The following is a 27,832-nucleotide window of genomic DNA, read 5'->3' on the forward strand; positions in this document are numbered from 1 at the left end:
GTAAGGAGACTGGGGTGTTAGGAAAATTTGGAAGTGTGTAAAGAAAGTTTGGGGTTGTGAGAGCTTTGAGAGGGATGTGAAGATTACGGGTGGTGGGATCGTTTTGGGGGTAAGGAGAAGCAGGTAGGAGATGGTGCAGAGGAGGAATGGGGTCAAAGGAAAAAGGATTGAAGGTAACAGTAAAAAAGCCAAACATTGGTTCAACGGAGGTTTGTGAGTGATGTAAAGGTTTGAAAGTGATGGGAAGAAGATTTCAGAGAGATAAGTAGGAGGCTTAGAGTGGTGGTAAGGTTCTTTCCTGACCAGGTCTTGGATTCTCACTCTCTCCATTTTCTAGAATGTAAAATGAGATTTTTCGATTAGACATAAAAATGAAATTTCCCGATGATCTGAGCATCGCCGCTCACATTTCCTAAGTGCAGATCGTCAATGGTTGCCTTCTCATCTAAAAATAACCACACAAAGAGGGTGCACCTGCGATCCGAGAAATCGGTAGACCGACAACCCTATACGCATTCAACTTGACCGTTGCATTTTGGATTGGGTGTTTTAAGAGGTTGTACAAGATACGACTTCAGCTTCCGTGGAGTCACCTGTGCGTCAAGCCCTCGTTAATGGCCACTCAACTTTCCTCTTTCCATAGACCTTTTTTTTGCCGGATACGGGCAGGCATGACGAGCTGCTCCTTCCAGCCGCCTAACGTGGTGCCGCTCTGGAGATTGCAGGCTCGATGCTGAAGGACTCAGAATTTTTAACACATGATAAAATATTGATGCTGTGAGATGAGGAAGAAAAACACATCTAAATATAAAGCAGTCACAGAGAGACGGAGCAAGCGGGGATCCGGCGGGGGAGAGGAGCCCAGATCAGCACGGGGACACGGCATACATCACCGCATAGGCGAGCACACCGATAATTCCGGGGGCACTGTGTGGAGCATTATTTATCAGGGAGCTCAACTGGGTAATAAAGAGATAAGCGGCGCCTCTCCCGTATCTTATTATGTCCTTGTCATTGGTTGTGGCTGCGGCAGAAGGAAATGTCTCAGGCTGGAAGCTCGGTGGGAGAAGATGTTCCATCAGAATATATCAATGTTTGCATCTGTTGTTTACTCCACGGGGGGACGTCTATCTACGCCGGCACCAGATTGTCAGCTGGTGGGAAAAGGCTGCGTGTCTGATGTCACAGTGATAAGTCATGAAGAGACGCCTCCAAGAAGCACACACTGCAATTACTGAAGGGTTATTTATTTTTATTTTTCAGGTTTCAAGAATTAAACCCAATTTTCTTTAAGATCAAATGAGCATAAATATTTTATTTCTATATTTTTATTTCCTACTAGCTGAAGAGCTCGGCACTGCCCGGGCATAGTAGTTAGTTATAGCAAATTATAATTATCCTCCATCCCATAGTCCCGTGCCCATATACCCATCATACATCCTCCATCCCATAGTCCTGTGCCCATATACCCATCATACATATCCACGATCCCATACTCGAGTGCCCATATACCCATCATGCATATCCTCCATCCCATAGTCCCGTGCCCATATACCCATCACACATCCTCCATCCCATAGTCCCGTGCCCATATACCCATCACACATCCTCCATCTCATAGTCCCGTGCCCATATACCCATCATACATATCCTCCATCCCATAGTCCCGTGCCCATATACCCATCACACATCCTCCATCCCATAGTCCCGTGCCCATATACCCATCATACATATCCTCCATCCCATAGTCCGGTGCCCATATACCCATCATACATATCCTCCATCCCATAGTCCCGTGCCCATATACCCATCATACATATCCTCCATCCCATAGTCGAGTGCCCATATACCCATCATATATATCCTCCATCCCATAGTCCAGTGCCCATATACCCATCATACATATTCGCCATCCCATAGTCGAGTGCCCATATACCCATCATACATATTCTCCATCCCATAGTCCTGTGCCCATATACCCATCACACATCCTCCATCCCATAGTCCAGTGCCCATATACCCATCATACATATTCGCCATCCCATAGTCGAGTGCCCATATACCCATCATACATATCCTCCATCCCATAGTCCAGTGCCCATATACCCATCATACATATTCGCCATCCCATAGTCGAGTGCCCATATACCCATCATACATATCCTCCATCCCATAGTCCGGTGCCCATATACCCATCATACATATTCACCATCCCACAGTCGAGTGCCCATATACCCATCATACATATCCTCCATCCCATAGTCCTGTGCCCATATACCCATCACACATCCTCCATCCCATAGTCCCGTGCCCATATACCCATCATACATATCCTCCATCCCATAGTCAAATGCCCATATACCCATCATACATATCCTCCATCCCATAGTCCCAAGCCCATATACCCATCACACATCCTCCATCCCATAGTCCCGTGCCCATATACCCATCATACATATCCTCCATCCCATAGTCCCGTGCCCATATACCCATCACACATCCTCCATCCCATAGGCCCATGCCCATACACCCATCACACATCCTCCATCCCATAGTCCCGTGCCCATATACCCATCATACATATTCACCATCCCACAGTCGAGTGCCCATATACCCATCACACATCCTCCATCCCATAGTCCCGTGCCCATATACCCATCATACATATCCTCCATCCCATAGTCCCGTGCCCATATACCCGTCATACACATCCTCCATCCCATAGTCCGGTGCCCATATACCCATCATACATATTCACCATCCCACAGTCGAGTGCCCATATACCCATCACACATATCCTCCATCCCATAGTCCAGTGCCCATATACCCATCACACATCCTCCATCCCATAGTCCCGTGCCCATATACCCATCATACATATCCTCCATCCCATAGTCCCGTGCCCATATACCCGTCATACACATCCTCCATCCCATAGTCCGGTGCCCATATACCCATCATACATATTCTCCATCCCATAGTCCCGTGCCCATATACCCATCATACATATCCACCATCTCATAGTCCCGTGCCCATATACCCATCATACATATCCTCCATCCCATAGTCCCGTGCCCATATACCCGTCATACACATCCTCCATCCCATAGTCCGGTGCCCATATACCCATCATACATATCCACCATCTCATAGTCCCGTGCCCATATACCCATCATACATATCCACCATCTCATAGTCCCGTGCCCATATACCCATCACACATCCTCCATCCCATAGTCCGGTGCCCATATACCCATCATACATATCCACTATCTCATAGTCCCGTGCCCATATACCCGTCATACATATCCTCCATCCCATAGTCCAGTGCCCATATACCCGTCATACATATCCTCCATCCCATAGTCAACCATTATGACATCATAATGAGGGGCGGGGCTTGATACACACACACTTTTTTCCCATTATGTAGATAGGGGCAAAATTGTTTGGTGAATTGGAACGCACGGGGTTAAAATTTCACCTTACAACATAGCTTAGGACGCTCTCGGGGTCCAGACGTGTGACTGTGCCAAATTTTGTGGCTGTAGCTGCGACGGTGCGGATGCCTATCCCGGACATACACACATACATACACACATACATTGAGCTTTATATATTAGATTTCTTGTATAAGGCAGAAGTATCCCATATTATAGTAGTTATATTCTTGCACATAGGGGGCAGTATTATAGTAGTTATATTCTTGCACATAGGGGGCAGTATTATAGTAGTTATATTCTTGTACATAGGAGCAGTATTATAGTAGCTATATTCTTGTACATAGGGGCAGTATTATAGTAGTTATATTCTTGCACATAGGGGCAGTATTATAGTAGTTATATTCTTGTACATAGGGGCAGTATTATAGTAGTTATATTCTTGCACATAGGGGGCAGTATTATAGTAGTTATATTCTTGTACATAGAGGCAGTATTAGAGTAGTTATATTCTTGTACATAGAGGCAGTATTAGAGTAGTTATATTCTTGTACATAGGAGCAGTATTATAGTAGTTATATTCTTGCACATAGGGGGCAGTATTATAGTAGTTATATTCTTGTACATAGGAGCAGTATTATAGTAGTTATATTCTTGTACATAGGGGCAGTATTATAGTAGTTATATTCTTGCACATAGGGGCAGTATTATAGTAGTTATATTCTTGTACATAGGGGCAGCATTATAGTAGTTATATTCTTGCACATAGGGGGCAGTATTATAGTAGTTATATTCTTGTACATAGGGGCAGCATTATAGTAGTTATATTCTTGCACATAGGGGCAGTATTATAGTAGTTATATTCTTGTACATAGGAGCAGTATTATAGTAGTTATATTCTTGTACATAGGAGGCAGTATTATAGTAGTTATATTCTTGTACATAGGAGCAGTATTATAGTAGTTATATTCTTGTACATAGGGGCAGTATTATAGTAGTTATATTCTTGCACATAGGGGCAGTATTATAGTAGTTATATTCTTGTACATAGGGGCAGTATTATAGTAGTTATATTCTTGCACATAGGGGGCAGTATTATAGTAGTTATATTCTTGTACATAGGGGCAGCATTATAGTAGTTATATTCTTGCACATAGGGGCAGTATTATAGTAGTTATATTCTTGTACATAGGGGCAGTATTATAGTAGTTATATTCTTGCACATAGGGGGCAGTATTATAGTAGTTATATTCTTGTACATAGAGGCAGTATTATAGTAGTCATATTCTTGTACATAGGGGGCAGTATTATAGTAGTTATATTCTTGTACATAGGGGCAGTATTATAGTAGTTATATTCTTGTACATAGGAGCAGTATTATAGTAGTTGTATTCTTGTACATAGGGGGCAGTATTATAGTAGTTATATTCTTGTACATAGGGGCAGTATTATAGTAGTTATATTCTTGTACATAGGGGCAGTATTATAGTAGTTATATTCTTGTACATAGGGGCAGTATTATAGTAGTTATATTCTTGTACATAGGGGGCAGTATTATAGTATTATATGGTGTAGACCCCAGACTAAAAAGCAGGTACTTGCGTTTTTAGGAACTGCTGGTTACTATCGCAAATGTCATGATCTGAAGTGATCTGACAGTTTTAAATTGCACTGGGTGAACTTTTTTTACTTTGGAAAGTTCCAAGGTGTCTTGACTGTCCCCGATGGTGGTGAGTGGTATTGCACTTTAGGGTTTTTTGCACTTAATTATGGATCAGGTGTTACACCCTATAAAGGTGTGCTCAGGGTGTTCACTCACTGCCTGTGATATTGTGAGATTGTGTTCACTTTGAGTTGGAGAGCCTGGAGGAAGGATGGAGCTGGTGAGGAGTCCTGCGCAGCTTAGCCAGGGGGGACGTGTTTCAGCTATGGTGTCTGGACGAAGGGCTGGCATGGCGTGGTGGGGTCGCAGTGATGGTGTCAGCGGGAAGTGTCTGCATGGACTGGTGGAGTGGCGACTATGGAGAGTGGCACTCGCCATGTGGGACTTGGCCGCTGAGCTGGACTCAAGCATGCTTGACTTCGTGGCAGAAGCTGAACTCATCCTTGGGACTCTGGTGCTAAGCAGCTGCAACTGGTGGTGGACTCTGCTCCAAGGCTGCACTAAGGTGAAGGATCCTGTTATGGTGATGGATCCGGGTGGAGGAGAAGACGCACGCAGGTGGTGGGCTCTGTTGCTAGGAGCGCACGCAACAGAGCAAAGCTAAGTGGTGTTTCCCCTGTATTGTCTCTTTCCTCATGTGTGTTATTAGTGCAGTGGTGGGATTAGTCTCCGCACCGACCCATTCCCTAGTGAGGGTTTAGGGTCAGGGTGAGCAAGGGCGTTAAGGTACGCGTGCGGCGACAGGTGCAGAGCCTGTTTAGGGAATGTAAGGAGTGCAGGGACACTGGCTCAGGGGAGCTTAGGAGGTCTCCACGTTCCCCATTCCCTATCGCAGGGCCCACCATTGTTAAAGTTACCCAGGTTCCCCCTTTATTATTTGATTTATTGTATAACGTGTAATACCTAAATTCGCCAGGTGGAGGCGGCGTATCCACCTGCACGTGTTATAATTTAAATTCGCCCCACTGGAGGCGGTGTATCCAGGGTCACGTGTGTTATGGGTTCGCCTTGCGGTATCATCTGCGTCCTGACACACGTGATCATGACAGCAAATTTGTTTCTAACTTCAGCACCTTGGCCAAGCCCCTAACCGACCTGACCCACAAGAACATGCCTAGGAATGTGACGTGGACGCCTGCATGCTAGGATGCCTTTTCAGCGTTAAAGACTGCCCTCGTCACTGCTCCTGTCTTGGCTGCCCCGGATTATAAATGCAAGTTCCTCGTGCAGACAGATGCATCCACCTTTGGGATTGGGGCAGTACTTAGCCAAGTGAACGCCGCCGGAGAAGAACATCCTGTTGCTTTTGTCAGTCGGAAACTACTGGATCGGGAAGTTGCCTATGCCACTATTGAAAAGGAGTGCCTTGCCATCGTATGGGCGCTAAAAAAACTGCAGCCCTACTTGTATGGCAGAGACTTTACAATTGTTACAGACCACAACCCCCTCACATGGCTGAATCGCGTATCAGGGGACAATGGAAGATTGCTGCGGTGGAGCTTGTCCTTACAACCCTACAGCTTCTCCATCCAATACAAGCGAGGAAGCCAACACCAGAACGCCGATGGACTGTCTCGACAAGAAGAATCATAGGCTCCCCAGGCCGACCTACCCCTGCCACTGTACAAGGAATTATAAATAACTGAGCAATGTGGACTAAAGTGAGCAGGTCAGAAGTCTGTGTAGACCTCATGGCGTGCTCACTTATTATTGGGGGAGAGGTTGTGATGGTGTGATATGTTATGTGGATGTCATTTTTTGTATATTCCTATTTTTAACAATTCCAGTTATTTTCATAGTGTTTTTCTTATTACATTGTAAGTCTACAGCCTCACTGTATCTGTCTCTTGATGACCCCCTGTAGTGCATTAATCCCTAAGGCCCTTTGTTCTCCTTTGCAGGGCCTGGAAACTGCCCCAACTTGTTTGACTTTCCCTGGACAAGGAAGGGGGTGGAGAGAGAACAGGAGCTGGGCAAGTCAGTTCCGGTGTGGACAGGATCATGTAAAGACTGCATTTCAGAAAGAAGGACCCATTTTATCCTCTGGTGCTAGAGTCTTGGAATCTCGTTTCCCTGGACATTTTATCCTGTTACTGGACTGCATTCTTATTCTGGACTATCTTATCCTTTGTGTGGTGGACTGAATATGGACCTTTTCGTATTTTTCCCTGAATAAAGGTCTTGGAATTGTTCACTCTTCGCTTGCTCTGTTGATTGTGTGATACCAGAGAAGGACCCCGTGACAGGCAGTATTATAGTAGTTTTATTCTTGTACATAGGGGCAGTATTATAGTAGTTATATTCCTGTACATAGGAGCTGTATTATGGTAGTTATATTCTTGTACATAGGGGCAGCATTATAGTAGTTATATTCTTGCACATAGGGGCAGTATTATAGTAGTTATATTCTTGTACATAGGGGCAGTATTATAGTAGTTATATTCTTGTACATAGGAGCAGTATCATAGTAGTTTTATTCTTGCACATAGGGGCAGCATTATAGTAGTTATATTCCTGTACATAGGAGAAGTATTATGGTAGTTATATTCTTGTACATAGGGGCAGTATTATAGTAGTTATATTCTTGTACATAGGGGCAGTATTATAGTAGTTATATTCTTGTACATAGGGGCAGTATTATAGTAGTTATATTCTTGTACATAGGGGGCAGTATTATAGTAGTTATATTCTTGTACATAGGGGCAGTATTATAGTAGTTATATTCTTGTACATAGGGGCAGTATTATAGTAGTTATATTCTTGTTCATAGGGGCAGTATTATAGTAGTTATATTCTTGTATATAGGGGCAGTATTATAGTAGCTATATTCTTGTACATAGAGGCAGTATTATAGTAGTTATATTCTTGTACATAGGGGGCAGTATTATAGTAGTTATATTCTTGTACATAGGGGCAGTATTATAGTAGTTATATTCTTGTACATAGGGGCAGTATTATAGTAGTTATATTCTTGTACATAGGGGCAGTATTATAGTAGTTATATTCTTGTACATAGGGGCAGTATTATAGTAGTTATATTCTTGTTCATAGGGGCAGTATTATAGTAGTTATGTTCTTGTACATAGGGGCAGTATTATAGTAGTTATATTCTTGTACATAGGAGCAGTATTATAGTAGTTATATTCTTGTACATAGGAGCAGTATTAAAGTAGTTATATTCTTGTATATAGGGGCAGTATTATAGTAGCTATATTCTTGTACATAGGGGCAGTATTATAGTAGTTATATTCTTGTATATAGGGGGCAGTATTATAGTAGTTATATTCTTGTACATAGGGGCAGTATTATAGTAGTTATATTCTTGCATATAGGGGCGGTATTAGAGTAGTTATATTCTTGTATATAGGGGGCAGTATTATAGTAGCTATATTCTTGTACATAGGGGCAGTATTATAGTAGTTATATTCTTGTATATAGGGGGCAGTATTATAGTAGTTATATTCTTGTATATAGGGGCAGTATTATAGTAGCTATATTCTTGTACATAGGGGCAGTATTATACTAGTTATATTCTTGTATATAGGGGGCAGTATTATAGTAGTTATATTCTTGTACATAGGGGCAGTATTATAGTAGTTATATTCTTGTACATAGGGGGCAGTATTATAGTAGTTATATTCTTGTACATAGGGGCAGTATTATAGTAGTTATATTCTTGTATATAGGGGCAGTATTATAGTAGTTATATTCTTGTACATAGGAGCAGTATTATAGTAGTTATATTCTTGTACATAGGGGCAGTATTATAGTAGTTATATTCTTGTACATAGGAGCAGTATCATAGTAGTTTTATTCTTGCACATAGGGGCAGCATTATAGTAGTTAAATTCCTGTACATAGGAGAAGTATTATGGTAGTTATATTCTTGTACATAGGGGCAGTATTATAGTAGTTATATTCTTGTATATAGGAGCAGTATTATAGTAGTTATATTCTTGTACATAGGAGCAGTATTATAGTAGTTATATTCTTGTACATAGGGGCAGTATTATAGTAGTTATATTCTTGCATATAGGGGCGGTATTAGAGTAGTTATATTCTTGTATTATATGATCACTTCTTTTGCATTGTCAGACAATTCCCCTATACGCCCCCTCTCGCTCCTCACCCTGTAACCCGGGCCTGTACTTGCTGCTCTTCCTCAGCTAGAAATGTTTCCTTCCCTCTCCGTGTTTCCTGTGACTTGGGAGGGCGCAGGCAGGACACTCTTTTAATTATTCAAATATTCAAAGTGAGGTTTGATTAAATATGCAAATGAATTGCAGAACTAGCCTCTTACAAACAGCGTGACGCCGGCCTTAACAACAAAGCTGAGAACGTGCGGCCCGCGCATCCCCTCCCCCCTTCTTCTTCCTCTTTAATTACATCTTCACAGCCCAAATATGCTCCACAGAATCTTCTAATAAAAGACTGCTCCCTCCACCCCTTCGCCCCTCCGCCCTGGGCCCGTGCCTGTTATAATGAGCATTATGTAACCAAGTCCCTTGGGCCACTCAGCTGAATAAAAGTACTTTAATGCCAATTAGAGGAAACCTTGAGTAGATGGGTTTTTTTCCATTTTTAGAAAGGAGAATTTGCTAGAGATTTCTTTTTTTTCTTTCTGTCCTTGATGTGAAATCATCACGAACATCTCTTCTTATGCTGCCATAGTTGTGATATCATCATTAACATGTAATCATTATGATGTGGTTACAATGTACAAAGAATAATTATATTTGTCGGATTCTGTATTTTTTTTTTTGTATTTATTTTTCAGGCCAATCTTAATTTTTAATTTTTTTTATTATTATTTATTTTGTATTTTATTTCTTTTAAGTATTTTTTAGTCCTTTTTTCATTTTTTTTATTTAGTCTAGTCTATAATTTATTTATTTATTTTTTACGCTGATCTTTTTATGAATTTTTTATTTTATTTCTTTTAAGTCTTTTTTAGGCTGATTTTCGTTTTTCATTTTATTTATTCTTTTTTATATTCTTTTTTCTTTTTTTTACGCCAATCTTCATTTTTTTATTTTCTTTATTCTGTATTTTATTTAGTTTATGCATTTTTAGGCCGATCTTCATTTCTTTTATTTTTTTTACTTTAAGTATTTTTTAAGCCTTTTTATTATTGTTTCTGAAGCCACCACCAGAGGGAGCTAAAGAGCTGATTGCATACTGTGTTCCCATTCATTTCAATGTGTAAACTGTAGAGTTCCCTCTAGTGGTGTCCGAAGGGAGCTACAATGTGATTTAACTACATCTATGCAGAGGATTTGGAGCTCTGTATTAGTATCAGGTCAGATGGAAGGAGGACGGGTTTATGAGTCGGGACTGACCTTCATGATCAGACGGCGAGAAAACATAATAGGCTTTAAAAACAGAGATTTTCAGGGTGTGAATACTTTTGCAACATTGTTTTTTTTTCCCCCCTATTATTATTATTGTTCACCTGCGCCCACATGTCGCAATAATGAGAACGATCACACGATGCACATCCACCAATCACCATCACTATACGTCTACGTCACGCATCATAAATAAGGCTCTGGGGTTCCATTTCTTTTGAATTTACCCTTGAAGGGTGTGTAGACTTTGCCAACCGTTCCTTTATTACTTTCATGCATCTAAAATAAAAAAAAAACTAAAAACAAACAAGTAACCTTGCAAGTCTTAGCTTGAAACAATCTTCTACCGTTTTTGGTACGCAGCTCCTGTACAGACCAATGTGTCTCCATGGTCACTAATGTCTCCTCTGATCCCTACTGTTCTTTTTTTCTACTTCCTCTATTCCTACAGTTTTAGTTTAGTTTTTTTTCCACTTCCTCTACTCTTCTTATGGATCATCAACAGTTCCCAGGGCGTGCCGTTTTTGGCACACACCTCCATGACAGACCCACGTGTCTCCAACGTCACAGACTATATACAAACCGTGACTCATCTGATCCCTATGGTTTTGGTTTTGTTTTTTTCCCACTTCCTCTACTCTCATTATGGATCACCAACAGTCCAAATGGTCTACCGTTTTTGGTACACAGCTCTGATGAAAACCCATGTGTCTCCAAGAGATCACAGACTATATAGAGACCATGTTTCATCCGATCCGATCCCTACAGTTTTGTTTCTTCCATTTCATATATTCCTCTTATGAATCATCAACAGTCCCAAGGGTTGACCGTTTTTGGTACACAGCTCCTTTACAGACCTATGTGTTTCCATGGTCACAGACAACATACAAACCGAGTCTCATCTGATCCCTACAGTTTTGTTTATGTTTCCATTTCCTCTACTGCTCTTATGGATTTTCAACTGTCTCAAGGGTCTACTGTTTTTGGTACACAGCTCCGATGAAAACCCATGGTTCTCCAAGGTCATAGACTACATAGAAACTGTGACTCATATGATCCCTACAATTTTTTATCCACTTTCCCTACTGCTCTTATGGATTATAAACCGTTCTAGGGGTCTACCGTTTTTGGTACACAGCTCCGATGCAAACCATACAACATAGAAACCAAGTCTCATCTGATCCCTACAGCTTTGTTTGTTTTTCCACTGCTCTTACGGATTATCAATAGCCCCAAGGGTCGACCGTTTTTGGTATACAGCTCCGATGCAGACCTTTGTGTCCATACTTGTTAGCAGCTTCGACATTCTCTTATCCCGGTCCCCAGAGGTGATGCTCTTATCCTAACCCTGCCCCAATGTGGGACTTTTGAGAGGCTTCCGGCATACCTTCTGGGGGGTATGGTGTATTTATTCCTATTCCGAGCATCAAAAATGTTAGTACGGATTCTAAAAGAAACCCTCCTATGTCTCGCCCGGCTTCGCTTTTCAGCCCTGAGCAGCGCTCCGCCACACCCTTATTTCCCATAGACAGAGATCTTTTTCAATGCAGCCACGTAAGGACAGAGCCGGCTGCTCAGCACAGCGTCTGCAGCGACAGATTAACCGGCCTCCCGCCGACAGCTACCGTGGCTTAGCCGGAGAGATGAGCGGAAAATTAAACTTTTCATCAGTCCTGATGAAGATTAATATCTTTTCTGTGACGAGCGGAGAAGCACTTAATCTACGCTATTAATATGGAATCGCTGAGGTGTAAGCTCTGCAACACGGCTGTCAGCCCGAGTCACTCCCGAACTGGAGGTTTACATGCGCCACGCTCTGTGAGCCCCGAGACGTTTCTGTGTGGAGGGCTCCATTACCGCATACACTGTTCACAACAGACCAAAATCTCAAAAAGATGCAAACAAACAACTTTTTGGGTACCAAGAAGAAGCTCATATCATGGGCCCAACTATGAACTTAAGGCATTGTTTCCCAAACCAACAGCTCAAGACCCATCGTGCCTTTAAAAGAAAATTCATAAGGTTACGAAACAAGAACTTTTTCAGGGACCCGAAGGCAAGAAGAAGCTCATATCATGGGCCCAACTATGACTTTAAGGAACTGTTTCCCAAACCTGCAGCTCAAGACCCATCGTGCCTTTAAAAGAAAATTCAAAAAGTTGTGAAACAAGAACTTTTTCAGGGACCCGAAGGCAAGAAAAGCTCATATCATGGGCCCAACTATGACTTTAAGGAACTGTTTCCCAAACCTGCAGCTCAAGACCCATCGTGCCTTTAAAAGAAAATTCAAAAAGTTGTGAAACGAACTTTTTCAGGGACTCGAGGCAAAAAAGCTCATATCATGGACCCAAATAATGTCTTACATCGTTCTTCCCCAAACCTACAACTCGAGACCTAATGTGTCATGCTCTTAAAAGAAAATTCAAAAAAGTTGCGAAACAAACTTTTTCAGGAACCTGCAGGCCAAGAAGAACTTCACATCATAGGCGCAAATATGACCTACAGGCCCTGTTTTCCAAATCTACAACTCAAGACCCATCGTGCCGTGCCCTCAAAGGAAAATTCGAAAAGTTGCGAAACGAAAACTTTTTCAGGGATTCGGAAGCCAAGAAAAACTTTGAATCTTAAGCCCACATATGACCTTAAGGCATTGTTTTTTGAATCCACAACTCAAGACCCATCATGTCGATAAAGGAAAATTCGAAAAGTTGGGAAACAAAAACTCAGGGATCCGAGGGCCAAGAAAAACTTCAAATCATGGACCAAATTATGACCTTAAGGCATTGTTTTACAAATCTACAGCTCAAGACCCATCATGCCCTTAAAGTGACATTCGAAAACAAGCAAAACAAAAACATTTTGCTGAGATTCGGAGGTGAAGAAGAACCTCAAATCATAGGCCCAAATATGACCTTAAGGCATTGTTTCTGAAATCTATGGCTCCTCAGATGTTGTTAAGCTACACAGCCCATCAGGCCCTTAAAGGGAATCTGTCAGTAGGCTCAACTCTCCTAAGCCGTCTATACGGGGATGGCAGGTCACAGAAATCTGAATGTATTAATACCTTCTTATCTGTGAGCTGATGTTTTATTCCAGAGAAATCCACGTTTTTCTAAATATGTAAATGAGCTGTTAAGATCTTTGGGCGGGACTTAGATCTCCCTGAGAATGTCTCCAAAGGTTATTGTAAATGAAAAGAGGCGTATCCAGTGTGAGACACGTAATGACTGACAGTCTGCTCTCCTGATGTACATGTTTCACATTGGTCATAAGATCTGGAGGCAGATTCTCAGAGTGAGATCTATGTCCGGCCCATAGATCTTAACAGCTCATTTACATATTAAGAAAAATAAGGATTTCTCTGGAATAAGACATTGGATGGCAGATATCAAGGAGTCATTTTTTTCGGCTTCCTATGACCTACATGCCCATATAGACAGCGTAGGAGGGTTGAGCCTACTGACAGATGCCCTTTTAAGGAAAATGTAAAAAGTTCTAAAAACGAAAACTTTTTTTAGAGACCTGAGGGCCAAGACAAACCCTAATCATTGGCCCAATGATGACCTTAAGGCGACGCTGCTTTCCCAGCTGTTGTTAAAACTAAAAAGTTTACAGGGACCAAGGCTTAGACTAAACTTAAAAACCCAAACGTGACCTTAATGTCTTCTAGTTACTATCTCTACTGGTTACTATCTCTGCTTGCTGGTAATGAATGAAAAAAAAGTTGGTAAAAACCTGCCCAGGACCAAAACTGAAAATAGTGGAGATGACATATATCATGCTGCCTGCAGCCACCACTAGGTGGAGCTTAGGAGCTAAATGCATACTATTTAAGTACAGTGAGCTCCCTCTAGTGGTGGCTGCAGGTAGCAGCACTTTTTCATGTAACCTTAGGTACAGTATATGCAGAGGATTTGGAGCGCTGTCTCGGAACGTGCGACTGCTGGGAAGATATATTAATCAGCACAGGATTTTAGACAGGAGCCCAGACGGTTCCACCTACTCAATAACCAGTAGAGGATTTATGGGTAATAATGCTATAACGTGTCAGACCCGTCCAGTCAGGTTTAGTAGGCAGAATATAATTGAGTCAGTGGGGATTTCATAGATCAGCCACCGGAGAACTACAAGATGTAATGAGGGCCGTGACTGACACTGCGATAAGGAGCAGAGGACGACGCTCCGTGTTCTGACGGCCAGAGGAAGACACGGAGAGATGACCCAAGCACATCCCGAGGGCACACAGCAAAATATCCGCATCCTCCAACATCATAAAAAGGAAATAAAATATTGATTAGGACGAAACTGCGCAGCTCCACATCAAGGACGTTCTTAAAGGGGTAACAACGAGAAAGGAAAGAAGGAGAGATATTTATTATAGTCCTAGTGACAGAATGGAGCGCTAACCCATAATATCCATAACCGCAGGAGAGCGGGATCAAAACCGGGGAAAGAAAGAAAGAGAGCGAGAGAAAGAAAGAAAAAAGAGGAAAAGAAAGAAAGAGACAGAAAGAGAGAGAGAAAGAGAGAAAAAGAAAGAAAGAAAGAAAGAGAAAGAAAAGAAAGAACAGAGAGAGAGAAAGAAGAGAGAGAGAAAGAAAAAAAGAGAGAAAGGAAGGAAGGAGAAAAGAGAGATTGAAAACAAGAAAGAAGAAAAGAAAGAGAGTGAAAGAGGGACGAAAAGGAAAGGAGGAGAAAAGACAGAAAGAAGAGGGAAAGTGACAGAATTAAAAAAGGAAGGAGAAAAGAGGGAAAGAAAGAAAAACAGAAAGGAAGAAAGAAAGAAAGAAAGAAAGAAAGAAAGAGAGAGAAAGGAAGGAAGGAGAAAAGAGAGATTGAAAGCAAGAAAGAAGAAAAGAAAGAGATTGAAAGAGGGACGTAAAGGAAAGGAGGCGAAAAGACAGAAAGAAGAGGGAAAGTGACAGAATTAAAAAGGAAGGAGAAAAGAGGGAAAGAAAGAAAAACAGGAAGAAAGAAAGAAAGAAAGAAAGAAAGAAGGAAAGAAAGACAGAAAGGAAGGAAGGAGAAAAGAGAGATTGAAAGCAAGAAAGAAGAAAAGAAAGAAAGAGATTGAAAGAGGGACGGAAAGGAAAGGAGGCGAAAAGACAGAAAGAAGAGGGAAAGTGACAGAATTAAAAAAGGAAGGAGAAAAGAGGGAAAGAAAGAAAAACAGAAAGAAAGAAAGAAAGGAGGAAAGGAGGAAAGAAGCAACGAAAGAGAAAAAGAAAGAAAGAACAAAAGAATTAGGGAAAAAAAGAAAGACAAAGAAAGAGGGAAACAAGAAAGAAAGAAAGAAAGAGCACAAGGAAAGAGGAGAAAAGAGAGAAAGAAAAAAAGAAAAAAGAGGATAAGAAAGTGGGTGGGATAGAAAGAAAGAAATGGAGAAAATAGAGAGAGTAGGAAAGAAGAAAGAAAAAGGAAAGAAAAAGAAGTAAAGAAGGAATGAAAGAGAAAGAAGTAATAAAAGGGAAATGTATAAAGAAGAAAAAAGGGATAGAGAAAGAAAAAGAAAGAAAAAAGAAAGATAAATAAGAAGAGAGAAAAAAGAAAGAAGGAAGGAAGAAAAGGGAGACGGAAATACAGAAAAACACAGAGAAAGGAAGAAAGAGAGCGCAAATAAAGAAGAGAGAAACAATGGAAGGACGTAATGAAAGAAATAAAGAGAAAGAAATAGGAAGCTAGATCAATAGATAGATGTCAGATAAAGGAGCCATAAAACACAAAATGAAATGAAATCGGGGAATCGGGAAGAAGGTTCCTCTGAGATCTCCGCACCTCGGACTGAGATTTCTTTATCTACATACGGTGCTTGTGTGGAAAACCTTTGGAGACGGTACCGCTGGAAACATCTGCTGGAGCCAATAACAGTCAGGTAGGATTGTGCACAAGCTGCAGAGTCACAGCATGAACAAATGTGCGGTGTCAGGCTGCAGGCGGGAGGGCCGCACATGGCGCAGGATCCGCCGGCTCACGGTGACAGCGGGGCTGCACTCAATAGTGTACGGGGCTGGAGATCCACTGCCACCAATGGAGAACAAGCCGAAATTCACAATGGAATAAAAATGCACCTGTCACAATGACATTCAACCACGTGCTCCTCTGTAGTGTGCTGAGGAACGAACGACGCTCCGAGAAAGTGCATGGCCAACAATACATAAATAGATAGATGATAGATACACAGACAGATAGATAATACTACTTTCGGGACAGCAAATTAGGGTTCCAAACTCCCCTGGACTGCCCTCCACAACCCACTTATACAAGGTCATAATGGACAAAAGGTGCCTTTAAATTTTTATGAGGGTAAATATATAAACTCCAAGAATATCCTGTTCCAGGGATCTGCTAAATATACATTCTAAGTACGAGCGGCTGCAAATAGATATTTGATTCCCCTTTAATTGAACCTGATGAGACTTTCTTAAAAGCCACCAAGTAAATTGAGAATCGTGAAGTGACTCCAAAGTTCCATAAAAATTATAAAGGAAATTGATACAATAGAATGACTCCAAAAATCCAGGACCTTAATACTTTGTGTCAGAGAAGGACATCAAATGTCATCTAGCCTGGTTGCTTCCCTTGTTAAAAGGTAGGTATACTATAAACCCCTTTATTGCCGAGTGTAGGGAGTTAATACAGAGCTTTTGTCAGCACCACCTTATGGCACTGTGGTTGATACAAAGGACTGCTTGTGTCAACAAAAATTAATCTCTAAATCATTAAATAACACTTTGTTTTTGGATTTAATAGTTTTGGGGCATTTACAGACCCCACAGCGGTTCCACTTTCTATTATACTTTAACTAAACCCTTATGAAAGCGGGGTTCTTATTCATTTTCTTATATGGTTCCTTCTTGATTTATGCACACAATCTATAACAAGTGTCTCTTATTATGGATGATATTATCTGTTCAGTAGTGGGGCACTGACTTGATCCATGATAATGTTTGGTTGACATGATTCAGATTCAGATTCAAAATTTGAAAAATCATAGCCTTTTCCTTTTCATTGGAAATAATGTAAGATTCTGAAGACTAAGACACAAGACAGAAGCTACGTTTCACTAGTACCTTATAACGCAAGTGCCGCATGCTGTTTGATGGAGTCCAACTGTGAGGGATTCCTGTTAGTATAATTCCGCAGAATGATGTCCCCAGGATACTGAGGATTACAAATAACCTGACTGATGTGTTCTTTTATCATAACTAGTGCAGTTCTACATTTCTGAAGATCTGGACAGACAGCTCTCTGGAATATGACAATAGAAGAAACGTACAAGTATCTATCGTGCTGGATATAAAATTATTAGAATAATGAAAAATCTAATATGGAACTTGAATGTTTTTGGAATTTAATATATTTTTTAGGACTGGTGATCAAATGCCAGACATCTTCAGGTCCTTGGACCTTCTGATGATGGGATGGACCGTTAGTGTTGACCGCCCATATATTCTCTGATGTACGGTATATCCACAGTTGATGAAGCCCTTGTCAATATCTAGGACAAGAAAATGAGATTTTTGATCAACTTAAGTCTAACTTAAAGTAGGAGATACCTAAAAATGGTGTCATAGCTCTTTGGAAAAGACAACAGCGAGTGACCAAAGAGTCAAAAGAAAGTGGGCAAGCAGCAACCGGCACCGACCAGAGTAGAGAAAGACCAAAATCAATCCTTCTGAGAAGCTTGACGTTTCGAGGACCTTCTCAAAAAACATCAATATGGTCACCGGGAATTGATCTCATATATCAGTAATATATTTCAACCAAATCATGATGTTCTGAGTACTTAGTCAGGAATTCCCCCAAAGAAATGTGACCCTAATAGTTACTTTGGAATGGGTGGACAGATCCTATAATACGTCAACCTGTTCCTCTGCCAAGAATTTTGCTACTGACAAAAAAAAACACTCGATCAATTTCAGTTTCTGTTCATTTTGATTATTTCGAGGGACAGTAAAGTCCCGTGAAATCTCTTTGGCTAATGGAAAAAGTCCTGATTAAAAGACAGTCCTCAATTTAGTCATCTAAGGACTACAGAAAGGACTGCTTTTATTAAATAACTCACCTTGAAAAGTAGAACGCCCCCTTTAAGCCCCTCCCCCTTTTAAAGTGGTATTGTTAAACTCCTCCCCCTTTTAACGGATTTTCCTCGAAAAGGTTGACGTGTCCTAAGACAGTAGAGAACAAAGTGATCTTTTGCCTTTGACCCATCTAGAATTTACATTAAATACCGCGGGCAGCGAGGAGATGGATTCTACACCCCATTAACTTCTAAAACCCGGTATGTCACGCTATCGCGCTGCCTACGCCAAGGACGACTTTACGGCGAGCGGCTCCAGAAATAAATAAACCTCGTTTAGAGTCTTGTGTTTCCTGCAAATTAACGACGCGCTTTACGGGATTTATCGTAGCGGAAGAAGCATTTAAAGAACCATTACGAAGTATACACAATCGTAAAAATCGCCTGCACCCTAATGGTTTAAATAGTCATTTTCGAGCACGACTTTGTCTACATTTCATAAAATTATGGAGCTCGCATCCATTAAATGCTACATCTAAGTACAGGCTTAATAGAACGTGTCAGTCTCCGCGCTCGTAATGACAGCAGGGGGACAGGCAAACAGCTCTCGTTACAAATGAGGGGGTCTCCGTGGGTGTACCCCGAGCTTGGTACGACACGGTACATTAAATGCTCACATTATAATACCGCATTAAGTCCACAATTAGCAAAAGACTTTAGCAAATGGCAATGCATTATACCTGAAATAAATGTTTAAGAATATTTTTTTAATATCTAAAAGCAATTGTGTATATTCTTTTATATAGTTTTGGTCACAATACTTTAGTGGTTAGTGCTTTTATATTATCCCTGGGGGTCTGGAGTAGTATAAAGATTAATATATAACATCCCTTAAGGTGTAGGGGTGGTTTAGCTATTAATATTTAATACATCTGGGGTCTAGAAGTCCTTAGTGGTTAATTTTGATTTAGGGGATAATGGTCCTGTATTGTCCCTGGGGGTCTAGAGTAATATAATGATTAACACCATCACCCTGGTGATGTACAGAGGTTTAGTTGTTAATACACATTACATCTGGGGGTCTATATGGCTTTAGTTGTAAATTTTAATATAATGGATAGTGGTCCTTTAATATCCCTGGGGGTCTACAGTAGAACAATGGTTACTATATTACGTCCCTGGCGGTGTAGAGGGGTTTAGTTGGTAATAAATAATACATCTGGGGGTCTGGAAGGATTTAGTGGTTGTGATTTAGGGAACAGTGTTCCTCTATTATCCCTGGGGTCTAGAGTAGTAAAATAATATATAATGTCCCTGGTGGTGTAGAGGGGTTTAGCTGTTAATACATTTGGGAGTCTGGAAGGCCTTAGTGTTTAATTGTGATTTAGGGGACAGTGGTCCTGTATTATTCCTGCGGGTCTAGAGTAGTATAATGATTAATATATAACGTCCCTGGTGGTGTAGAGGCGTTTAGTTGATAATACATATTACATCTGGGGGTCTAGATGTCCTTAGTGGTTAATTGTGATTTAGGGGAAAATAGTCCATTACCCCCGGGGTCTAGAGTAGTATAGTTATTAATATAATCTCTGGTGAAATAGAATAGTAAGGTGGTTTAAATAGGACCAAATGTTTCATGTTGATCTGGACACATGATATAATAATGGCTGCAGAGCATAATAAAAGGTGTTTTATTTTGACTCTCCAGATATTAGTAATCAAAGTATTTGGTAGCTAATGAGTTAAATTTGTTAAATCCAAGTGGGCGTCATCAGATAGTTTTCACTGAGGGCGTGTACTTTTTCCCAGTATATGACGTTGACCAATCATAACCAGGCAGCAACACTCAAGGGAAAGAAGAACACGCCCTCACCATATCTTAGAACAGGCTACTCCTGGGTGAGACCTATAAAGACAGACAGAGTGATCTCACTGTAAAGTGATTACAAGTTGACCTGAGTTTCAATACTAATATCTTTGAGCTTTCATTTCCTGGCAGTCAGTGTGATGGGAAGGGCAGTGCAGCTGAGTTTAGCTGTGACACATTATAAACCCTTCTATCAGTTCTCCTCCTTTCCTAACACTGCTAATGTACCTCAGCTGTACTGCCCCTCAACATACAGACTGCAAGGAGATGAGAGCTCAAAGATTGTGTTCAACCTGCTCTCATTGACAGTTAGAGTGATCAATGAGTGGAACAGGCTGCCACGAGAAGTGGTGAGTTCTCCTTCAATGGAAGTCTTCAAACAGAGGCTGGACAGACATCTGATTGGGATGATTTAGCGAATCCTGCTTTGAGCAGGGGGTTGGACCAGATGGCCCAGGAGGTCCCTTCCAACTCTACGATTCTATGATTCTATGATTCACTGCGGAGCAATTACAAGGATGCCCTGAGCACAGCCGACCTTAGCTTGACTACTGACACTTTTGAGCTCTCATCTCCTACCAGTCTATGTAGGAGAAGGGGCAGTACAGCAGAGGTCACAGTGCTATGAGAGCTGATAGAAGGCTTTGTAATGTGACACAACTAAACTCAGAAGTACTACCTCTCCCTCCACATGAAATATCGAAGGTGTCAGTAATCACACTCAGGTTTGCTATGCTCACAGCAACGTGTGATCATTCTGCAGTGAGTAGCTATTTGAGACTATAAAGGGAAATTTAGGATATTCTATGCCAACATACCAGACAGGACATAAGACCTCCCCCTTTCCATGCGCCTGTTAATACCGCAAGGAGGAGGAATAAAGGAGAAAAAAAAATCTGCAGAAAATCAACAGAAGTCAGAGACAGATAAGGACTGACGCCTCCGTGCCCGGCTCCGACCCTAATTACCCTCTCGCCTCTTTATCCTGGATCATAAAGACAGCCGGCGCTTTTATAACCAAGACTTCTCGTATTTTATCTTTTTTCTTTTTTTTTTCTTTTAGATTCGGTCCCACCACGCATTCTAGAAGTCTAAGACGCGCGACGACAATCATCGATCCCCCGGAATGGAGATAGATGAAACGAATGAGAAGCAGCAATCTGTGAGCTTCCGATAATGCGATCAAAATAGACTCAATTTCATGTAGACACCAATTTTAACAAAATGAATGATGTCTGTCGGCTGGTTTTTATTTTTTATGTATTTATTTTTTTGTTTCGAATTAAACCCTTTGAATAAATTGTACCGCCATTCCGCGCTGGAATGAGAGGTGACGGGCTCATTTATAGCCTTATTTTTCATCCATTTATTTCTTCTATCATAAAAAAAAAAAAATCAGTCTTGAAAATAGCTTTAAAAAAACCACGCCGTTTTATGTACACAGCTCCTATGCAGACCTATGTGTCATCATGATTTTTCCCTGCTTTCTTTTACTTGATATTCTATAGATAGTAGAAGATGGGAGGTGAGAGCACTGTGCTGGAGCAGACTGCATAGTATTTCATAGGAGCTGTATACACCAAAAAACACATCCTGGCCTTGTTCTTGTCCTGTATTGCACGTCTGTACGCATTTTGGCTCCCCACACATACGCCTTGTACAGGCCTGCTTTATTAAAGGGACTCGGTCAGCAGTAAATGACTGTACAAACCAAGCACAGGCGCTCAGAGCTTCATGGAGGGGCCAAGCATGTAACTACTCCTTCCCATCTGCTTGTTTTCCATCTATCTGAGCCTTTGCCATACTCGGCAGATGCCGGCTGTATTACACAGCCCACATCCGCATGTAACAGCAGTGATCGGAACTAAGCTCTCATCGCTGCTGTCTGCTGGTTGTATTATACAGCCGACATCTGCACGTAACAGCAGCGATAGGAGCTAAGATCTGATCGCTGCTGTCTGCTGTCTGTATTATACAGCTGACATCTGCACGTAACAGCAGCGACAGGAGCTAAGATCTGATCGCTGCTGTCTGCATTATACAGCCGACATCTGCATGTAACAGCAGTGATAGGAGGTAAGCTGTGACCTCTGCTGGCTGTATAATATAACCAACATCTGCATGTAACAGCAGCGACAGGAGCTAAGATCTGATCACTGCTGTCTGCTGTCTGTATTATACAGCTGACATCTGCACGTAACAGCAGCGACAGGAGCTAAGATCTGATCGCTGCTGTCTGCATTATACAGCCGACATCTGCATGTAACAGCAGCGATAGGAGCTAAGCTGTGACCTCTGCTATCTGTATTATACAGCCGACATCTGCACGTAACAGCAGCGACAGGAGCTAAGATCTGATCGCTGCTGTCTGCATTATACAGCCGACATCTGCATGTAACAGCAGCGATAGGAGCTAAGCTGTGACCTCTGCTATCTGTATTATACAGCCGACATCTGCACGTAACAGCAGCGACAGGAGCTAAGATCTGATCGCTGCTGTCTGCATAGTATAACCGACATCTGCACGTAACAGCAGCGACAGGAGCTAAGATCTGATCGCTGCTGTCTGCTGGCTGCATAATATAACCGACATCTGCATGTAACAGCAGTGAGAGGAACTATGCTCTGATCCCTGTGACTGCTGGCTGTATTATACAGCCGACATCTGCATGTAACAGCTGCAATCGGAGCTAAGATCTGATCCTTGCTGTCTGCTGTCTGTATTATACAGCCGACATCTGCACGTAACAGCAGCGATAGGAGCTAAGCTGTGACCTCTGCTGTCTGCTGGCTGTATTATACAGCTGACATCTGCATGTAACAGCAGTGAGAGGAACTATGCTCTGATCCCTGTGTCTGCTGGTTGTATTATACAGTCGAAATCAGCATGTATAAGTAGTGATTAGTGATCGTAGCTTAGCTTTCACCGCTGCTGTCTTTCGGCTGTATAATACAGCTGACATCTGCACGTAACAGTAGCGATCAGAGCTAAGCTCTGATCCCTGTGTCTGCCAGCTGTACTATACAGCTGACATCTGCATGTAACAGCAGCGATCGGAGCTAAGCTCTGTTAGCCCTTTAAATGAACATGTCAATTTCTATCAGTGGCATTTAAACATGCGCTCGTGGGGGGCTTCATAAGAGAACATGAAAAATTTGAATCCCCCCATTTTTCTTTATCAAAAGTAAAGAGAGTAAAAAAAAATATATATTCAGCATCAAAACGTATCGATAGCTATCATTATTTAACATGTACAGAAAAAGCCATAATGAAAAAACAAAATTGCCACTTTTAGGTTGCAGAACCTCGCTTAAAAAATGCAAGAAAAGTCGACCAATACATGGTATGTACCTACAGTTGTGCTCAATAGTTCCCATACCCCATTTCTTAATACTGTGTAATGCCCCCTCTAACATCAATGACAGCTTGAAGTCTTTTGTGGTAGTTGTGGATGAGGTTCTTTATTTTCTCAGATGGTAAAGCTGCCCACTCTTCTTGGCAAAAAGCCTCCAGTTCCTGTAAATTCCTGGGCTGTCTAGCATGAACTGCGCGCTTGAGATCTCCCCAGAGTGGCTCAATGATACTGAGGTCAGGAGACTGAGATGGCCACTCCAGAACCTTCACTTTGTTCTGCTGTAGCTAATGACAGGTCGACTTGGCCTTGTGTTTTGGATCATTGTCTGCCGTGGTATGTAAACTGTCAGAACAGTATCAATAAAAACTACCGCTCAGCTTTACAAAAAACAAGCCCTTACAAAGCACCATCGGCAGAAAAATATTTCCTTGCCATATGACAGTATTATTTATGTTCTGTATGGCAGTATTATGTTATGTAGGTAGCGTATAACAATATTGTTGTATAGCATTATTGTAAGTTCACTTGTAGATGGGTAACTTAAGAAGACAATACAGTGTCTGCACTATATGGCAGTACTATGTGTTCATTATTGAATATTAAATTAAAAGTATCAGGTCAATACCATATGGCAATATTATGAGGGGACCTGTATGACAGCATTATGTTTTGTTCTGTTTTTACGCACTGTAACAGTAGTATTATATAATCACTATATGGCGATATTATTCTTATTTGGCTCTGTATGGCGCTATTATTTCTGGAAATATCATCAAATCTGGCCATAGGAGCTCAATAGCTTATTATGAAAAGGAAGAGGGGGGAGCAGCTATTTAGTAGTACAATCATGAGAATGTGACAAAGGGGAGGTCCAAGAGATGTACATTTCCAGCACTGAGCAGATCATATCGCAATCTTTTACATACCGTCAAAGCGTCCAGTGAACAGATAGATCCACGTGACGGCTGGAACGAAGAGGAGGGTGAGAGACGCTGCCAGGAACTTCCTTCTCCCCCTGCAGAATCCCAGCATTCTCTCAGAATTGGGCGATCCTAAAGGTCACCGTGGTTCCTACGCCGGGAGCCTCGCCGCTTGTTCCACCGGCATGATAAAGGCCTACAGGAGAAAGGAGCCCATGTTACAGCATTTCTAGAGGAAAACACGAATCCAGACATCACTGCTGGGTCATCATGTAAGAAAGGGCACTAAGGATATCCAGGCTGGTAAATGATAAAGAAGAGGGGGCCCAGGTTATACCAGCTGTACATATATAATTATATATAGGAGATACCCAGGTTATATCAGCTGTACATATATAATTATATACAGGAGATGCCCAGGTTATACCAGCTGTACATATATAATTATACACAGGAAATACCCAGGTTATACCAGCTGTACATATGTAATTATACACAGGAAATACCCAGGTTATACCAACTGTACATATATAATTATATACAGGAGATGACCAGGTTATACGAGCTGTACATATATAATTATATACAGGAGATGCCCAGGTTATACCAGCTGTACATATATAATTATATATAGGAGATACCCAGGTTATATCAGCTGTACATACATAATTATATACAGGAGATGCCCAGGTTATACCAGCTGTACATATATAATTATATGCATTTGATTCCCATGTTATACCAGCTGTACATATATCATTATATACAGGAGATGCCCAGGTTATACCAGCTGTACATATATAATTATATACAGGAGATGCCCAGGTTATACCGGCTGTACATATATAATTATACACAGGAAATACCCAGGTTATACCAACTGTACAAATATAATTATATACAGGAGATACCCAGGTTATACCAGCTGTACATATATAATTATACACAGTATATACCCAGGTTATACCGGCTGTACATATATAATTATACACAGGAAATACCCAGGTTATACCAACTGTACAAATATAATTATACACAGGAAATACCCAGGTTATACCAGCTGTACATATATAATTATACACAGGAAATACCCAGGTTATACCAACTGTACAAATATAATTATATACAGGAGATACCCAGGTCATACCAGCTGTACATATATAATTATATACAGGAGATGCCCAGGATATACCAGCTGTACATATATATTATATACAGGAGATACCCAGGTTATACCAGCTGTACATATATCATTATATACAGGAGATACCCAGGTTATACCAGCTGTACATATATCATAGAGGAGATGCCCAGGTTATACCAGCTGTACATATCATACAGGAGATGCCCAGGTTATACCTGCTGTATATATCATACAGGAGATGCCCAGGTTATACCAGCTGTATATATCATACAGGAGATGCCCAGGTTATACCAGTTGTACATATATCATAGAGGAGATGCCCAGGTTATACCAGCTGTACATATATCATAGAGGAGATGCCCAGGTTATACCAGCTGTACATATCATACAGGAGATGCCCAGGTTATAGCAGGAAGCTCCCTGTGACTAGGTAGATGAAGCTGTCGCGGTTCTCCTGGCTTTGTCCCTCGGGATGGAGGCTAGCTCCTCTCGGAGTTGGAGTAATACCAGACACATTATCACAAGATGAAACCTCCCACCACGAGTCGCTTTTTTACGGAGATCCAGACAATGAGACGCGTCTCCGGCACTTTCCGCACAAATTACCATTAAGTGCCGGCACTCCAAGCTGCAAGACTTTCTCACGAATAATGTAAGTAGGCCGGATAACGTATTCGGAGCATAATTGCCTGTGTGCAGTAATCTGGCCGCTGCGCACGGGGCACACCGGCTCATTCTCCTCCGGAGGATTGGAGTGGCGCGGGCGCCGATGGGTGTCTGACTTCCCTTATAGACTTGTAAATCAGGCTCCGTACGTCTTCACCTCATTCACTTCACAACGGGATTTAAGAGCTGGAAGCAGAAGAGAACTTTTCTCATAGTTTCATCTCTCTCTTAAAGGGGACACGTCACTGAAAACTTATTTTTGGAATGGCTCATTTTGGCTCACTATATCCAGACGTGAGAGTTGGTGAAATAGCTAATTTTTAAATAAAATCTGATTTTGGGATACTCTGTTGGGAGACGTTTCTGCTAAAGGTGTCTGTTTGTGGCCACCCGGTGGTTGTGATGTGAACTGCAGCCTGTCCAATGTTTGGCTAAGATGTCACCATATTACATAGTAAGAAACTGGAGTCTTTAACAAAATTTGCACCTGTTCAGTCCTCTCCAAAGAGGACTGAGCAGCGACGGGCTACCTGCTACCAGGGTCCGATACGGTCCCTGAAACAAGTGTTGAGTTGTCCATAGTCAACAAATAGAGATATTATTGGTATTCCTCTTCCCAGGGTGCACTTGTCTATAGGCCTTCTTATACCAGCTGGATCTCCACAAAGAGAATCAGTACCAGGATGGGGACATTATACCAGGAAGGAAATCAGAATGGTGGACATTATACGATGACGGGGGACATCATACCAGGAAAGGGCCCAGGATGAGAGACATCATACCAGTAATGGGTACCAGGATGGGGAACATCATACAGGGAATGGGCACAGTATGGAGACATTATATCAGGAAGGAATCAGAATGGTGGACATTATACCATGATGGGGGACATCATACCAGGAAAGGGCCCAGGATGAGAGACATCATACCAGTAATGGGTACCAGGATGGGAAACATCATACAGGGAATGGGCATAGGATGGAGACATTATACCAGGAAGGAATCAGAATGGGGGACATTCTACCAGGATGGGGATCAGAATGGTGGACATTATACCATGACGGGGGACATCACACCAGGAAAGGGCCCAGGATGAGGAACATCATACCAGTAATAGGCACCAGGATGGGGAACATCATACAGGGAATGGGCACAGGATGGGGAACATTACACCAGGATGAGGAACATCATACCGGGAATGGGCACAGGATGTGAAACATTATACCATTCAGGGACTCAGAATGGGGACATTATACCAGGATGGGGGACACCACACCAGTAATGGACCTAGAATGAGGACATTATACCAGGATGGGGAACATCATATTGGGAATAGGCACAGGATGGGGAACATTATACCAGGCAGGGACTCAGAATGGGGGACATGATACCAGGAAGGGGAACATCA

The 27,832-nt window shown here is 41.7% G+C and overlaps 1 protein-coding gene across 1 annotated transcript in view; it reads right to left on the reverse strand.

Moving 5' to 3' along the window:
- The window catches only part of LARGE1 (LARGE xylosyl- and glucuronyltransferase 1), a 437,502-nt gene that overhangs the window by 298,380 nt on the left and 111,290 nt on the right, over positions 1–27,832 (reverse strand). Inside the window, exon 2 of the mRNA XM_073567486.1 lies at positions 24,621–24,810. Coding sequence (XP_073423587.1) covers positions 24,621–24,726 — 106 coding nt within the window. The 5' untranslated portion in view covers positions 24,727–24,810. The remainder of the gene's footprint in view (positions 1–24,620; positions 24,811–27,832) is intronic.

The sequence above is a fragment of the Dendrobates tinctorius genome, unplaced genomic scaffold (genome assembly GCF_039654945.1).
Source record: "Dendrobates tinctorius isolate UK_male_01 unplaced genomic scaffold, ASM3965494v1 ptg000020l, whole genome shotgun sequence".
NCBI lineage: Eukaryota > Metazoa > Chordata > Amphibia > Anura > Dendrobatidae > Dendrobates > Dendrobates tinctorius.